General features: G+C 37.2%; 1 protein-coding gene across 1 annotated transcript; it reads left to right on the forward strand.

The window, feature by feature from the left end:
• Nucleotides 1–1260: 1260 nt before the first annotated feature.
• LOC112170483 (bZIP transcription factor 29) lies at nucleotides 1261–5595 on the forward strand. The gene is made up of 5 exons (XM_024307791.2): nucleotides 1261–1601; nucleotides 1726–3175; nucleotides 3258–3390; nucleotides 3475–3559; nucleotides 5022–5595. Exons 2-5 carry the CDS (start codon nucleotides 1887–1889, stop codon nucleotides 5300–5302), a joined length of 1788 nt encoding a protein of 595 aa, XP_024163559.1. The 5' UTR covers nucleotides 1261–1601; nucleotides 1726–1886; the 3' UTR covers nucleotides 5303–5595.
• Nucleotides 5596–16748: the final 11153 nt, after the last annotated feature.

Consider the following 16748-nt stretch of genomic DNA (forward strand, 5'->3'; position numbering starts at 1 on the left):
CCGCCACCACCAGTCTTCGACAAGGTGCAGAACCCCTTGTTGTCATAGTTTCAAAGCGAAAAATAGAAAATTCAGCTGAAACGCTGGCCTTAACCACTAGTTGATCAACAACGATCTCAAGAGCCTTAAGGGGTGCTCTTAGCGGTCGAACCCGACCCACGATCGTTTCTGTTAGCCTCCTTGAACACTCGGCAATGGTAACACCATCATCCCTTCCGACGTCACTGTGGTTTGACACGGTGGAAGAGAGAGTTCGATACACGCCTCTAAAAAGGAGGATTTCAGATGAGGAGTCGTAAAAAACAATTGACATTGGTTTGCCTCTAGAAGCTGACAAGAGACAGAGAGTGAAACCCTGTTTGGCGTTGGCGATGGCGTTGCGTGCCACTGATGGGGCCCCAGGCCATGGCGGCGGTTAAGATTTGCTAGGAATCGAAACGGGAGGCAAAGAACCATAAAGTTTCATTCAATATTGTGAGAGGAAAACCATAGTCAGAGCAACTTATCAAAATCACCTAATATACTATCAAACTTCCAAACTAATTAACGAAAATTAACACATTTGATAGAAAAAGAATCAAACAAATCCATTTTCGAACTTAGTTTATATCATATTATGTGGTGGTTAATCAGTATATGATACGTACTTGTTGATTACAGTAAAATAACAAATTTGATTGAAAAAGGATCAAACAAATCCATTTTTGCACTTGATTAATAGATAATTACCGTTTATATCATAATATGTGATAGTTAATAAGTATACGATACGTACTTGTTGTACGTAAGTCTTTATAATCAACGTAACTTACATAATCATTAGCATAACATTTGTAGACTATAACTTATGGACAAAGAAATTGATACAATTACCATGGATAGATAGATACCATAGTAATCTTTTCTTTTCTTACCATAATAACCGAAATTCTTTTCTAAATTCATATAATGTCATTAATTTCGTAATTATCGCCAAATGTATAAAAAGGAAACGAAATGAAAAATAATCACGTCAAATTAGCAAATAAAAACAACTGTTTACGCGCTTTGACGCACGTGAAGCGGTGGGGGGAATTTTCCCAAAAAAGGGGAAAGAATTGAATGCGAATTTGGTTGGGAGGCATATTTCCTTGCTATATAAGCTGCGGTGACATAGGGAAGGAGCCAAATGAGGTCGGAATGAAATTGAAATGCACCCGAAATGGAACGAAAATTGTTTAATAAATTCACGCGTCGGAGTATTGTTGTTGTAGTAATAGAAGGGGGAGAGTATTAGTAGCAGTAGAGTAGTAGCGGGCATGAAATCCGTGTAAACTATTTTACTCGCTTGCTTGCTGCTTTCGTCTTCGTTTAGAGAGAGAGAGAGAGAGAGAGAGAGAGAGGCAGACACAAAAACAAAAGCGCGACGATTTAGAGAGAGAGAGAGAGAGAGAAGAAAGACGCTTACTTTCCTTCGTCATTTCCGCCACTAAATAATTGAGAGTACCTCCCCCTCCCCTCCAATTCTGGGGTTGATTTTTGACGCACCGTCTGCCGCCTTTTATATTGCCTCCGCTTCCACCCACCCAGCCATTGCTACACTGATGATCACCGCCTACAAGGTACGCTAATGGGATTGTTTGTTTTTAAAGAATTTGTAATTGGTTTTCTTGTTTTTGTTGGAAATGTTCACTGTTTTAAAGATTTCATGGGATTGATTTTTTTTTTTTTTTTGTTGGTGTGCAGATTTTGGGTGTGTTGTGTTGCTTGAGTTCTGGGTAAGGAGTGAAGTGGGTTGAGCTTAGATTGTGTTATTGAGAGGTTTTTTGGAGGTGGGGTTTGATAAAGATTGAAGCTTTTTTTTTTTTGAAAGAAAATTTCATTGTTGTTGGGGGGTGGGATTCAAAATGGGTGACACTGAGGAAGCTAATAGTGATATGATGCAAAGGCTTCAATCTTCGTTTGGAACATCTTCATCATCAATTCTGAAACAGCCTCTGTCTATGGACCAACTGAACATACCCCAATTCAACACTTCACAAATTCGCTCACGCCATTTCGCGCAGAGCTTTACTGGGGATAGCAGCAAAAGATCGGGGATACCACCCTCACACCCAAACCACATCCCACCACTTTCGCCTTATTCTCAGATCCCGGTGGCAAGGCCGATTAACCAGACAATGGGTTCGCAGAATTTTAGCCTAGGAGGACCCACCCATTCGCGATCATTGTCTCAACCAGCCTTCTTTTCCCTTGATTCACTGCCCCCATTGAGCCCATCGCCCTATCGTGAATCCCCATCCACCTCCATGTCGGAGTCCGTGGCTGTGGATGTGTCAATGGAGGATAGGGATGCAAGTTCGCATTCCTTGCTGCCCCCATCACCTTTTTCCAGGGGTAATTTCTCGAGGGTCGGTGAGACTTTGCCCCCTCGCAAAGCTCATAGGAGGTCTAATAGTGATATACCATTTGGGTTTTCTACTATGATGCAACAACAGTCTCTACCCCCCATTGCTCCCGTGAGGGGTTCGGGTGGTTTGGACCTGTCAATGTCTGGTGCAGAAAATTCAGGGATGGTTAAGCCAGCTCAGTTGGTTAAAAAGGAATCCAGTTGGGAAAGAGCTGGCGATAACAATGCGGAAGGGACGGGTGAGAGGAAGTCTGAAGGGGAAGTAGTGGATGATTTGTTTTCTGCATATATGAATTTGGATAGCATTGATGCTTTGAACTCTTCGGGGACTGATGACAAGAATGGTAATGAGAATCGTGAGGATATGGACAGTAGTAGAGCAAGTGGGACTAAGACAAATTGTGACAGCAGTGATAATGAAGTGGAAAGCAGTGTTAATGAAAGTGGAGGCATGCATAGACCGGGACTGAATATTATGACTGATATGAGGGAAGGGATTAAAAGGAGTGCGGGGGGAGATATTGCGCCGACCACTCGACACTTCAGAAGTGTCTCCATGGACAGTTTTATGGGTAAGCTGCAATTTGGTGATGAGTCACCTAAACTACCGCCTTCACCAGGAACTCGGCCAGGACAACTTTCCCCCAGCAATTCAATTGATACGAATTCAAATGCCTTTAGCTTGGAATTTGGAAACGGTGAGTTCAGTGGGGCTGAAATGAAGAAAATTATGGCTAATGAAAAGCTTGCCGAGATTGCAATGACCGATCCAAAGCGTGCAAAAAGGTATTGCATCTTCATCTTCTAATGGTTGACCCTGGTCTACAGGATAAATTACCTGCAATTCTAACAATGAATCTCTTTGTAGGATATTGGCAAATCGTCAATCAGCTGCCCGTTCCAAAGAACGGAAGATGCGCTACATTTCAGAGTTGGAACACAAGGTTCAGACTCTACAGACAGAAGCAACAACACTGTCTGCACAGCTTACACTATTACAGGTGGGGATTTGTACTGCAGTAATTTTGTATACTCTTTCAAATTCTCTTGCTATATTGATTTTGTCTTATTTTGGTTGCCTGCAGAGAGATTCTGTTGGTCTCAGTAACCAGAATAATGAGTTGAAGTTTCGCCTTCAAGCTATGGAACAACAGGCTCAACTCAGAGATGGTATGTAGCAACTTCTTTTAGATTTAATGGTTCATATATTAGGTTATTCAGTTCATATGTAGAAAACATGCATGTGGATTTATCAACATATTCAGTCATTTTTGTCTCATCACTAACCGAGGTTCTATTTTTAATTCATACTGATAATCTGATAGTTGGTGGATTGGTGATTGCTTCCCCAGTTAATTCCCCTTCATCTAATCCAAAATGATAGCAAATTATATTAGTTTGTCCATGAGAATTTCTTTGTACTTATCCGTAAGAATCCGTTCTCATACATTGTTTGAGAAGTTTGCAAATAGTTAGTGTGGGTTTTTGACTAGCTTGATAAAACAATAGCTGTTCAGGAATTTAAAAGCTTTTATAATAACTGGATACATGGTCTGATTAGAAATTCCCAGAAGTTCTATTTTATAAAAGCAGGAATTATAGTACGTCACCTGAGAAGTTTATCACTTTGGAAGATATTCTGAGGAAAGAACTTGCTGTCTTTTCAAGTTGGAACTCGGAGTCTTGGGACAAACTGATGGGAGTCTGAATTTTGAAAAGAGTAGTTTTGAAACTCCTTTCAGTTTTTTTGAACTTGTAGAAATAAATGTGGGAAGAGGTTTTTACTAATCTAGGCTTCCGATGCTAATATACTAGTAAAACAGAGGGTCACACTTTGCACTAGAAGGAAGATTGCCCGGATAATTTTGGTCATATGGTTAAGGAATATAGATGCTTGAGCAACTGGATTGGTTGGTTAGCAAACTCCACCTAGTGTTTTAGATACCATTGGAAGCTCTAATGTGTAAAGCTTTCTTTGAACAATCCTTCAGAGTTTATAAGCACCGACTAATCTTGGCCAGCTCTCTCCCACTCTCAATTTACACAATACATTTTCATGCGCACCCAGTGTTAGATACAAATAAGAGTTTTAAAATTAAGATATTATATGTGCTGACAATAGACCTAAACTGTATTCAATTTGGTTATCTAAAATGTTCTCCGGCTCTATTCTTTTTTCTTTTTCTTTTCATCTCCAATAATGGAAATCAAGTTTGAACATCTTTAAGTCAACTGTTTTTCCTAGAACTGAAGGAGGAGGTGAATGCTTTTAAAATTAAAGCAAAGGAGAACATAGTAGTTAGGTGATCTAAAATTCAATTTTTATAGTGAACATTTTTCAGATGGGGAAAGGTAAATCATAATAGTCCACAGTGTTCCAGATACCAAGGGATATATTAATCACATGAGTACGTAACATTTTTAAGTTCTATGTTTGAGGTGATGATTACTTGCATTTAGGAACACCAAAAACAAAATTATAGGTGCTTCAAACGTTGTCCTCCATTTTATTTCGGATCTGCCGTCATCATTACCTATCCCAATGCATCAATGCTATGATTGCTATCTATGGTTCATTCCCTGTTATGGTAAATTTAGAGTGCTTAAAGATGCTGCTTGATGAATATGACAGCTCTAAATGAAGCCCTAACATCAGAGGTCCAACGTTTGAAGCTTGCTACAACAGATCTGAATGGGGATTCTCGCCCTTCCAAGAGCATGATTAACGCCCAGAGGTTCCAGCTCCAGCAGCAGTCACCTCAGACTCAGTTCAACCTACATCAGCAGCAACAGCAGCAGCAGCAACAACAACAGCAGCAGCAGCAGCAGCAGCAACAACAACAACAGCAACAGACACCTCAGCAACTGCAGCAGAATGGCACAACAACCTCAAAGCCCGAGTCAAATCAATAGACCAGACCTGGAGGGACGGTCGCTGTCTGGCTTTGAATCTTTATCAATTTCTGGCTTTTATTATATAGTTGTTACATTCGATGCATTCATTCATTAGTTCGTCTCCTACAAAGTCACTAAGGCGTGGTAATCATAAATTCAACCTGCATTGGTTGCAAGGATTGTGTTATGAGGTCGTATACAAAGTTATATTGTTATTACTTGTGTTTTTTCTATTTGATTCCGGTAGATATTGGAATTTCATCTTTGTTTAATCAAGTTAAATTTACTCAATATGATTGGCTGTTCTTTTTCCCTCTCAAGCCACGTTTCATATTAATTACTGTAATCTGCTCGAACAAGATGAATCGAGGCCTCCTTAACGTTTATATCAAACCACTCTTTAGCAGCAACCAGCTAAAGAGAATTGTGAAAAATCATCTAGACTCAGTATGATAGGTTGGAGTAAATATTTTCTGTGGTTTCTTCTCTTCCACAGAGAATTGTGAAGAATCATATGGACTCCCAGTATAGTAGATGGATGGTTCAGTCAACCCTAGATGATTGTTCACTCCAGGATATTGGTATTACTGGGACTCTGTTCACTTGACATAACTCGAAGACTCAAATGTATTGGCTAGGGACCTTCAGGGCGGCTAAGTTGATTCACCTTTCCCCTCTCTGCTCCGTTCATTTGCCTGTTTCTTGTGGAGGCAAAGGTTTTGCCTCCTGTTTGCTTTTTTGGATCATCGTTCTAGGTTCCGGTTTGAGGAAATGTGGACGAGGGAGGTCTCTCGTGAGGAGGCTATTCGACAAAGCTGGCAGATGGACAGGGTTGGAACTTAGCCTCCTTTTTTTTGTGGGGAAGATAATGAACACAAGAATAGGGCTTTCTAATTGGAAGAGAGAGGTCTTTAGTGCACGGCACCTGGAGAGTAAGCTGAAAGCTAGAAGAATTTCTATCTGTGCCATTTCAGTTGGCAGACCTTCCTGAGAAGAGAAGGTTGCAGGAGAGGCTTAAAAGTGTTACTTGATCAAGAAGATTTGTACTGGAAACAATGATTTAAGACTCCGTGGTTGCAAGATGGTGATAGGAAAATAAGGTTTTTCATCAGAAACCTTCAAACCGGAAGCAGCGCAATCAACTCAGAGGTTTGTTTAGTAAGTTTGGGCAGTGGCAAGACTCCCTAGCAACTATTGACATATTGAGTGTGTTGTTGGATTGCTTTTCCTCTACTTTTACTTCGGGGGGTGCCTCATTGGAACAAATGGAGCCAGTGTATCTCAAGAGATGGCCAACTCTTTCTTGGCCCCTTACATAGATGAGGATTTTTTTCCAAATGTATCCTACTAAATCTCCAATTCCCGGTGATCTTCATCCTTTTTTCTGTAAGAAATATTGGAGTGTTAACTAGTCCTGATGTTGTTTCTGTGGTAAAAGATATTTTTATCTTCTGGTCAGATGCTTCGCTAGGGAATTTCACTCATGTATGTCTCATCCCAAAGGTTAAGAATCCAACAGAGGTTAGTCAGCTTCGTCCCATTGCTTTGTGTAATGTGATTAACAAGATTTGTGCAAAGATGCTTGCAAGTAGACTGAAACCTATTCTAGACAGTATTATACCTTATTTCCAGAGTACTTTTATTTCCGATAGATTGATTACAGACAACACTTTGGTGGCTAATGAGGTGGCTCATTTTCTTCGTACAAAGCATAATGGGAATATTAGTCGGCTAGCTCTTAAACTTGATGTGAGTAAAGCATATGATCACAAGGAGTGAGACTACTTAAGAGCTGTTCTTTTGAAGTTGGGTTTTCCACAGTCCTGGATTAATTTGGTCATGGAATACATTATTTTAGTCAAATATTTCCTGATTAATGGAAGCCTCAGAGGTTTTATTACTCCATCTAGAGGACTACATGAAGACGAACCCATTTCTCCTTATCTTTTCTTGCTCTGTACTGAAGGTTTTTCACCTTTGATAAAGTGCATACATCATGCTGGTGAGATTAGGGGTATTAGCATTTGTCGGAGGTCACCTGTATTTCACCATCTTTTGTTTGCATATGGTAGTTTTCTATTTGCCCAAGTGACACCAAAGTCTTGTTATAGGATTAAGGAGCTATTGAATATTTATACCTTGGCTTCAGGACAAGCTATTAATTTTCAGAAGAGCAGTGTGCGTGTTAGTCAAAATCTTTCTTTGCTTGCTCAGGAGGACTTGGCTAGAATTCTGGGAGTGGAGCTGGTTTGTTTCTTGAAAAGTACTTAGGCTTCTTACTCATGTGGGTTGAAGCAAGAAGTAATCTTTCTCTTTCCTCTGTGATCGACTTTGGAAAAAACTCTCTGGTTGGAGAGGAAAGCTTTTAACTCTAGCAGGAAGAGAGCTACTTATTAAGGTAATTTCACAATCATGGCCTTTTTATACAATGAATTGTTTTTTATCACCGGAAACTTTTTGTGAGGAGTTACAACAGTTGTATGCTAATTGTTGGTGGGAAGATACTAACAATCATCGGAAGATATAATATTGGTGTTCATGGGATCAGATAATACCTAAAGAAAATGGGTTTTGGGGGCTTGGTAATCTCTATGCTTAATCTAGCCATGTTGGCCAAACAAGTTTGGAAAATTATTCAAAACCCTCATAGCTAGTGGATTCTATTTATAAAGCACCATATTTTCACTCTTCTTCTTTTATGAACTCATCATTGGATGCTGCCCCCTCCTACACTTGGAGAAGTGTTTTTGCTGCAAAAATAGTTCTTGAAGCGGAGTTGAGATGGCATGTTGGTGATGGAAGTTTCATTGATATTTAGGATGATAGTTGGATTCTGAGGGCTCATGCTTTCAAGCGGTGGATAGCGCTTACACAGTGACATTAGATGTGGTTCTTAGACTTATAGAGGGTTTCATTGGCTCTTCCAATCTGGATCATTCCTTTTGGAAGAAATTTCAGTGGACTGAAATTCCTAATAAGGTGAAGTTGTGTGTTCAGAAAATGTTAAAGGGCTATCTACATACTCGATCCAATCTATTGCAGCGTCAAGCAGAGGTTCCAGCGCATGTTGCATTTTGTGTGAAAGTGCAGCATAAATAGTTGAGCATCTCTTTCATGACTGCTTAATTACTCAGAGCATAATCCCTCCTCTATTAGGTCCTTTGGCTAGTCATCATCACCTCTCTTTCCAGGTTTGGCTAGTCATCATCACCTCTCTATTACTTCCTAATTCAAGCTGGTCAGAGCTTTTAGTAATGCTATAGTTCATTTCGAAGTGTATAAATCATAAGTTGTGGGTTGGAAAGACGTGCAACCCTCCGCAAAGCATTCTAGAGACTTGCTCTAATCAAAATGATGGTGCATTCATGTAAGATGCAGAAGATATGGTCAGATGAAGCTTTTGATGTTGTTATTTTGGAAGGGGGTGTTGGAGTGATTGCGTCCTAAAGATAGCAATGTGGTGGATGAGCCCGGAACATTCCTCAAGTTACTTCTCCTGCACATATCCAAGTCTTTGCTGGCTTTGAAGCTCTTTCTTTGGCTTGTGATTTGGGTTTCTCGGCAGTTAGGTTTGAATTTGATTGTCTTCAGTTGGTACGTGCCTTAATATGTCATCATGATACTTGGCCAAATCTAAGACTTCTTTATAAAGTTTTGAAGTTAGCTCTTATTCATCTACCCAGCTGCCAGTTCAAGCATATATACAAATTACAAAGAGAAGAACAAGGCTGCTCATCATCTAGCTGGTCGGGCTCATCGAAATAGACCTTATAATTTTTCTTCCAGTTTCTTCCAAGTTTTTTGGTTGTTATCTTTGAAATTGAGTTCGATTAGTGAATGCGTTCTCGTTTCTTCTATATATATATATAAAACACAACACCAAATAAGAAATAATTAAAAGCATGTTTATTGGTTATTAATAAAACTTCGGGAAGCATGTTTATTGGTTATTAATAAAACTTTGGGTGAGGGCGGTGAGTTTGCCCTTATCTCGCTTTCCTTAAAAAATAAAAATAAAAATAAAAACTAATTAAAAGCATGTTTATTTTCCAACATCCCCCCTTAAACATGACTTTTTGATTTTTGAACGACTCATAGTGAAGCTCTCAATTTGCTAAATGTTTTTTTTTTTTTTAAGAATAATTTTGCTAAATGTTTGTATCTTCTTTTTTCTTGGAACACTAGATTCTTGGTCAAAGTTGTTGTAGATTTGTTGTCAATGCAAATTCCATAGCTTTCTTGTCATCCAAGATAAGTTATTTCTCAACAAAATTTTGAGCCAAATAACATGACAAACACATGATGTTGCAGCCACATATTCTACCCACAAGTCGAAAGTGCCACAATGAGTTACTTCTTTGAAGAACATTTGAAAGCTGCATGTCTCATGTAAAAAATAGATCTAGCGGTACTCTTTCTATCAACAATATCTTTAGCCAATTACTATCACTATAACCCACAAGCTTCAAATCATTTGTTAATGAATAGAAATAAAAATTTCTTCCTTCATTCTTGTGAAATAAAAATGTCTTCATTCATTTGCTTCACTTCAGCGTCAAGATAATATGACATGAGTCCAATATCGTTCACCTCGAATTCTCTAGTCAATGATTTCTTGAAATATTCCAATATTCTTAAATTGTTGTTAGTAAAAATTAAATCATCCATATACAAGCAAACCAACAACATATCATCATCATTATTCACCTGCACATAAACAGCATGTTGGTGTGGGCACTTCTTAGAACCAATTGTCTTAAAAAATAATTGTCAATTGTATTATTCCATGTTCTTGGTGTGTGTTTGAGTTTATAAAGAGTTTTCTTGAGCCGAAACATTTTATCTTCATGTGATTTCACCAAATCATGGGTTGATCGATTTAGATTTCCTCTTCTAACGCTCAATTCAAGAAAGCAGACATTACATCCAACTGATAAGTTTTTGATTTATTTTGGCCAACCAAACAAATAATCAATCTTATGGTTTTCAATCTAGTAACAGGAGCAAAGACCTCATCATAGTCAATGACAAGTCTTTAGTTGTAACTCTTGGCCACCAACCTTGCTTTATACATGTTCACTTCTCCAATTGCATTCTTCTTAGCCTTATAGAATCATTTTACTCCACTAATTTTTTAGCGTTTTGGAAAGGCAACAAGATCAATCATTAGATCAGAAATTCTATTAGTGAGTGCATCAAGTGTTGACATATGAGAAACATTCTTGTAAATACTTCTCATAGTAAAGATAAATGTTTTTCTTACAGTAGCATTTTCGAAAATCAATGTATATTAAATATACTTCCATTGTGAATCCTTCAAGAACATTGAAGAGTAAATGACATCCACTTTCCGAGTGTCTCATTAAAAAAATTCTGAATATTTTGATCCTCGTCTGTGTGGCGATTTATAAACAACCCTTTAAATATTTTATACACCATAAACTCTAATACATAAATTTTTATGAGTCGATGTGTGAGTCTTTTTCCATAACTCTACATCAGGCCACTGAGATTGTTTATATTCTTTATCATCATATCCCGACTTTTTAGATCTCTTGAGTTGGCTACAATTATGTATGTCTTGATGAGCTGGCAACCCATCAAAGATACATTTTGGGGATAACTTTTTACATGACCGCTTGACAAATGAATTATATAATTCGTGCACTTCTTAAATACCCTATAAATAATGGTCCATCTTGACACCCAAAGACCAAATGATTTTCTTTAAAGTTTTTAGAACTTTGATAATCTTCAATATCAATTATTTGAGCAATTTAGACAAGACTCAATTTAATGACATTAGCGTTTGTAATTTATTTTTTCTCTAGCAATTCTTTTCAGTAAGAATCTTAGCACATCAGACCTTAACAATCAAGGTTAAAAACTTGATGGTAGCTTCTTGGTAATCATCATTGTACCGCTGTCGCTAGTCCTTGAGATGTTGATGAATAAATTAGGGATGACATTGGATGAACTCTACTAAAATTTTGAAGATGAGGCCAAGTATGTATGTCTATTGGCATCTAGGATTACATAAGATTAGAACTTATAACTAGGAATTAGTTATTGGAATGTGCTTGGTGGTCAAGTATATTGTAAGGAGTAATAGTTACCACGACATTTGTTTTGGGATTGTAAAGATGATTTGTATGTAAATGTCTTCTTTTCGTTTCAAGAACTTTTTTTTGGTGTTTTATAATAGATCTAAGGACGTTTTTTTAGCATCCTAATATACATTGGATGACCCTTTTATTAGATTTAAGACATTAGGACACTTTTCAAGTGTCCTAATATGCATTAGTGGACACTTCTCTAATGTCCTTAAAGACATTAGAGGACACTTGTTTTTTGATTAGAGGACGTTTTTCTAGTGTCCGTACAGATATTAGAGGACGTTTTTTGAACGTCATTGTAAGTGACTTACAATGACTCCTTGTTAGATGATTTTTTTTTTTTTGACATCATCTAAAGTTTTCCATGATGTTTTTCGAACGTCTTTAAATGCATTTTATGTAGTAGTGATCAGTTGGGGAATATAACTTCATAATATGTTCAATTTCTCTGTATCTTTATGCTACTAAGATGATTAATTGTTGGAATATGCTTTTTTGAAAAACTAGAGTTTGAAATGGCAATGAGGTTGAAAGTTGAGCACATCGTGGAAGCTGCCATTATTATTTTCATTATTCTGACGATTGTATTTAGAGCTCCCCATCAAGCCTTCCTTGGAGGGAGAAAGTTTGGTGTTGTCGGAGTCCAACTTGCTAATGAACTTCCGACCACCACCTCTTCGACGTCTACCTCATACTTAGGAATTCTTTCCCTACCTCCGCCGGTACAGCGTGAGGGGGCTACTACCGCTGAGGAGATTGACATCAATAAGTGTCTTTTTTCAATCTCAAATAAGTGCAAGCTTAATTACAATGAATTTGTCCTAGCTATGTGCTTTTAATAAATGTGTATTGTTTCACTCTTGGGGGTTATCTAATTTTCTACATTATCTGCTCATTGTCTTATCAAGGATTTGATATTTGTTGGTCTGCAGATGCATGAGTTATCCGCTGAACTTGCTTTCCAAAGGAACCAAATGGCAGAACTTAGAAGCCAACTTCATGGTCAGTGATACATTCCTTATTAAGACTTTGGTTCATACCAATAAGAATTCTTTTTTGTGTTATGCTTGATATTTGCTATTAAAAGTTGGCTTGTATAGTCAATTCCTCATTCTTTTTGTGTTTTTGCTAATAGCAATGTACCAGAATATGGAGGGCCTCACAAATGCTTTGGAAAGATAAAATAAAATGGTTTGATTCTCTGTTAATTTTCTCATTTATTGATTTACATCTCACTGGATCGACATCACATTTTTTATATAGATATAGAATAGTCTAATACATCTCATTATACTCTGAGCTGACAATGTATAAAAGCCCTTCTATTGCGGTTCAAGATGCTCATTTTATTCAAAAAAAAACAATATCTTCCATATTGAACGGTTGGATGACATTGGATGATTCATTCTGGCCTCTTTTCAGATCATACTCTTGTAAAGTATACCACTAGAAGCCTCAAGAACATAGTAAAGTTTTAGCTAGAAGAGAAAATCATTTTTTAAAAACATGACAGAACATGGTCTTATCTTTGTTGGAATCTTCTTCACCATTCAAAAGTTGATTCCAACTCCTTCTGATATTTTTATCTCAAAGTTTGGAGCAACACCTTCTTCACCTTGTCAACACATTTGTAGAAGTTCTTAATGATCTCCAGTGGCGGGAACCAAGAATCTTAACTTGTGTGTGTGTGTGTGTGTGTTGTTATTGGGTGGGGGTCGAGACTAATATAAAAAATTTTACCAAAAAGAAAAAACACTTGTTCAACTTTTTTGTTAGACTTCGATCATAACAAGAAATTCATTTTTATAAGTTTTCTACAACCCTTGTTGTGAATTGATGAAGGAAACAAAACAGCATAAATATCGGACTGGATTTATAAATTACCTAAAAATCATGCAAAGCTCATTGTTGATTTACCTAAAAAATTATAAGTTTCCCACTTGAATTATTAAGACTTAGAACGCTAGCAAATTTTAATATGGATTCAATTACATGCTCATCAATCAAAGTATGCATCTAAAGATTAATCAACAAGTAAACGATGGGATTAAAGTACAAAATCAACAAACAAGTTATGATATAATGAAATCGCAAATTTTCAAATTATCAAAGAACCCTAAAATGTTAACAGGCTTCATGGTATTTGAAAATTAAACATCAAAACATGCTTTCAATCTCACAAGTAATCGAAATTAACAACCAAATTATCATAACAAAAATCTGTTTTGAATTACAAACATTGAAAACCGAAAACAAAAGAAAGGTGTTCATGGTTACACTTTTAAATCTTCAAGAACGCAAGAAGCTTCAAAGGTGGTGGAGATAGATGGCAAGGATGCATGGAACGGAGGATGATCATGGCTATGGAAGAGAATGGTGTTCACGGCTTCAATGCTTGAACTTGGAAGAATTGCTGAAACTTGAGAGAAGAAAGGGAAGCAAATTGCGATTTTGATTTAGGATTTGGTGGTGGTGCTTGACGTCTCATGATGCTCCCTATATATAGTGCATGGCATGCTAAGGTAACAAGGTTGATTTCTACTTCAATGACATCATTCAACCAATCAAAATATTCCATGAGAAGTAGAGAACAACATTGAATCTTCAATGTAATCTTCTTTGCCGAAATTATCATGCATTTTCACTCAATTGGTCTTCATTCAACTCATATGCAATCAGGAAACCTAAATTGATATTTATTCTCTTTTATTTTCTTTTCTATAATTCACACAAAGTAGATTCTTCCAAGCTCTCCCAATTTGATATTGCCAAAATTCCTTGACATTTTCCTATTATATTGCACGGCAAAAGCAATAATTGTGAGTTGAAGATTTCTCAATGACGCCAAGACCATTCTAGAAACTCACATGCAAGTCACATGCTTCAATCTTTGGGTCAGGCTTCTTCACTTGGACGTTTCAAAGCCCATTCTTCTATTGTAACGCCATCTTTGTATTCTACAACCTTTTTCTTGCATATTCTTAAGTCATCTTGAAGCCACAGTATCTCCTAGCCTTCCCAGGTATCCTAGTATCATAGGACTCCTAATGTCAACAGGTTTCCTAGTCCATTTAGGACTCTTCATTTCCTAGATGTTCTGGAACCTTCCGAAGCTCTTCTTGTGTAACAGAACTCCTAGTCATGTTAGGTTTCTTTTTCTTGGCAGGAATGGGTTTCTTTGTCCAACTGGGATTCTGTATATTCGCCATTTCTCATCATTTCTCCGAGCTTGACTCCTAGTTGACTCAGGATTCCTACTTCAACTGGGATTCCTTCTCCTAGTAGGATTGACAAAACTTCATTTCTCCATTTCTTTCTCATTTCTACACCATTTCTTCCTTGCTTGCCTTTTTAGACTCAAAAGTACCTAAAAACGAAAACTAAGTTAGAAATGATAATGTTAAGGAAATAACTAAGTAAAATGTAGAGAGTTTATTCTTAAAAACATAGCAAATATTGCTCTCATCAGTGAATCTCGCACGTGTGTGAAGCCAATATATGTAGCCGAACCTGGAATCACTAAGATTGGTTTGGGTGGAATGAACATAGCTCTAATTTGTTCGATTTAGACAAGTGAAGTCGAAATTTATCTGCATTTGAAGCGGGAATGGTACATATGCTTCATCATGTGAATCCTCGATTGAATTTGTGTTCATATTAGGAAAATTATAAATTAATCGGTATTATCCATTATTGGAATCCTTTGTTTTTTATTCTTGTCATTCTAGCAATGAATGAGTCAAATACAAGTACCGGCTTAATTCTTTGGGGGTTGAAATCCCTGTAGACCTAACAATAATTCCGCCACTGAGGATCTCCCAAGCTTCATGTGATTTTCTCAAATGTATTGTTATCTGAAGCTTGATGGATGAGACATAACAGATTTTTATCATTCTTCCTGAAATCCTTCAATGCGTCATCGGGCTTGTGTTAGTGCCACTTCATTTTCGGGTACTTTGAATCTTGTCTCAATAACTTCTTAAGCATCAAAATTACCTATCAAAGCCTTCATCGAAACACTCTAACTGTTGTAGTTTTCCTTCATTAGAAAAAAAGATTATGGAAAGAGGCATTATTTGAACCATTCGCCATTTTCTGGTGGTTTCTCACTCTCTCACAAACTTATTTCAAGTTCTTATATCGATTTATTAAAACTAGATGGAGAATTAAACACACTCAATAACAAGATTATGGGAAGAAGAAATATTTTACAACAATGCAATTATGATTATATGCAAGCTCATACAATATATAAAACTCTAAAAATAATTTTAGACTCTATAATGTCTATGATCAACGACGCATACTCTCTATCATAATACCCACTACACCATTATTGACCCACTAACTTATATAACAGAAATGTCCACTATCTCATGCATATAACTCAAACATTAACCAACTAATTAAAGACCAAATAACAACTAATTAAAAGCATGTTTATTTTCCAACACCTTCTTACCTTACCAATAACGTGTAGAGAGAGAGAGAGAGAGTCCCACATTGAAAAGGAGACACGACAACATAAGAAATATAAGTGGTTGCATAAATATTTTTGAATCCTTTTGGAATAAAACTCCACACTTGTTGATGTTAATGTGGTTAAGTGTGATAATATCAATATTATATGACTAGTCCATGAGCAGACCACGTGAGTTTCATTTATCCATAATTGGTATCAGAGCTAAAGGTTCATTTAGGACACCTCACCATTCAATGTGGAGTCAAACATAAGAATATGCCAATGTGAGAAACTCAAAGATGCGACAGATAGAGTCAGTTCAAAGAATTTCTATCAAACTGAAGCCAGGTTGTAGACTGTGAAAATTTCTAGTAGGCAGTCGGGTATGATATTGCTACATCTCATACCATAATTTACTGGTTTAATAGTTATTTTTTCAGTAAACGACCAGTATCGTTACTTATACCTTTGTTTTGAACTTTTAGTGAACCTACAAGTTGACTTTTTATTCCGTTTGTCTTTTGAGAGAACTTCATTCACAAAAGTTGTTGTGGACGTCAAACAAATTTCGTGGACACTCAGCACATTAGAATTGGAGTTCATACACAAAAGTTATGGTCCAAAAACCAAAATTTACTATTTCAGGAATCCTATTATAAATAGCACCTTTTACCAAGGCAAGTTTCCATTTATTAGTTTCTACGCAAACCCTAATCAAGAAAGTCTATTCGTACAACCCGAAATGAAAATCCAACGGGCTTGCCACCTTCCGGCAACCCCAGACCACCACACCGGTCGTTTTGGGACCACCTCTTCATGCCGACAACGCCTTCGCCTTTCACTTGCCTTGATTCACACCGAAAAAGGAAGTACGAAACCTTGAAGC

Source organism: Rosa chinensis, chromosome 6, assembly GCF_002994745.2.
Source record: "Rosa chinensis cultivar Old Blush chromosome 6, RchiOBHm-V2, whole genome shotgun sequence".
Taxonomy (NCBI): domain Eukaryota; kingdom Viridiplantae; phylum Streptophyta; class Magnoliopsida; order Rosales; family Rosaceae; genus Rosa; species Rosa chinensis.

Bases quoted from the DNA above. Each gene is read 5' to 3' on its own strand.
- LOC112170483 (XM_024307791.2), top strand. From the start codon at position 1,887: ATGGGTGACACTGAGGAAGCTAATAGTGATATGATGCAAAGGCTTCAA. The intron at 3,176-3,257 runs GTATTGCATCTT...ATCTCTTTGTAG, and splicing joins GATCCAAAGCGTGCAAAAAG to GATATTGGCAAATCGTCAAT. The intron at 3,391-3,474 runs GTGGGGATTTGT...GGTTGCCTGCAG, and splicing joins CACAGCTTACACTATTACAG to AGAGATTCTGTTGGTCTCAG.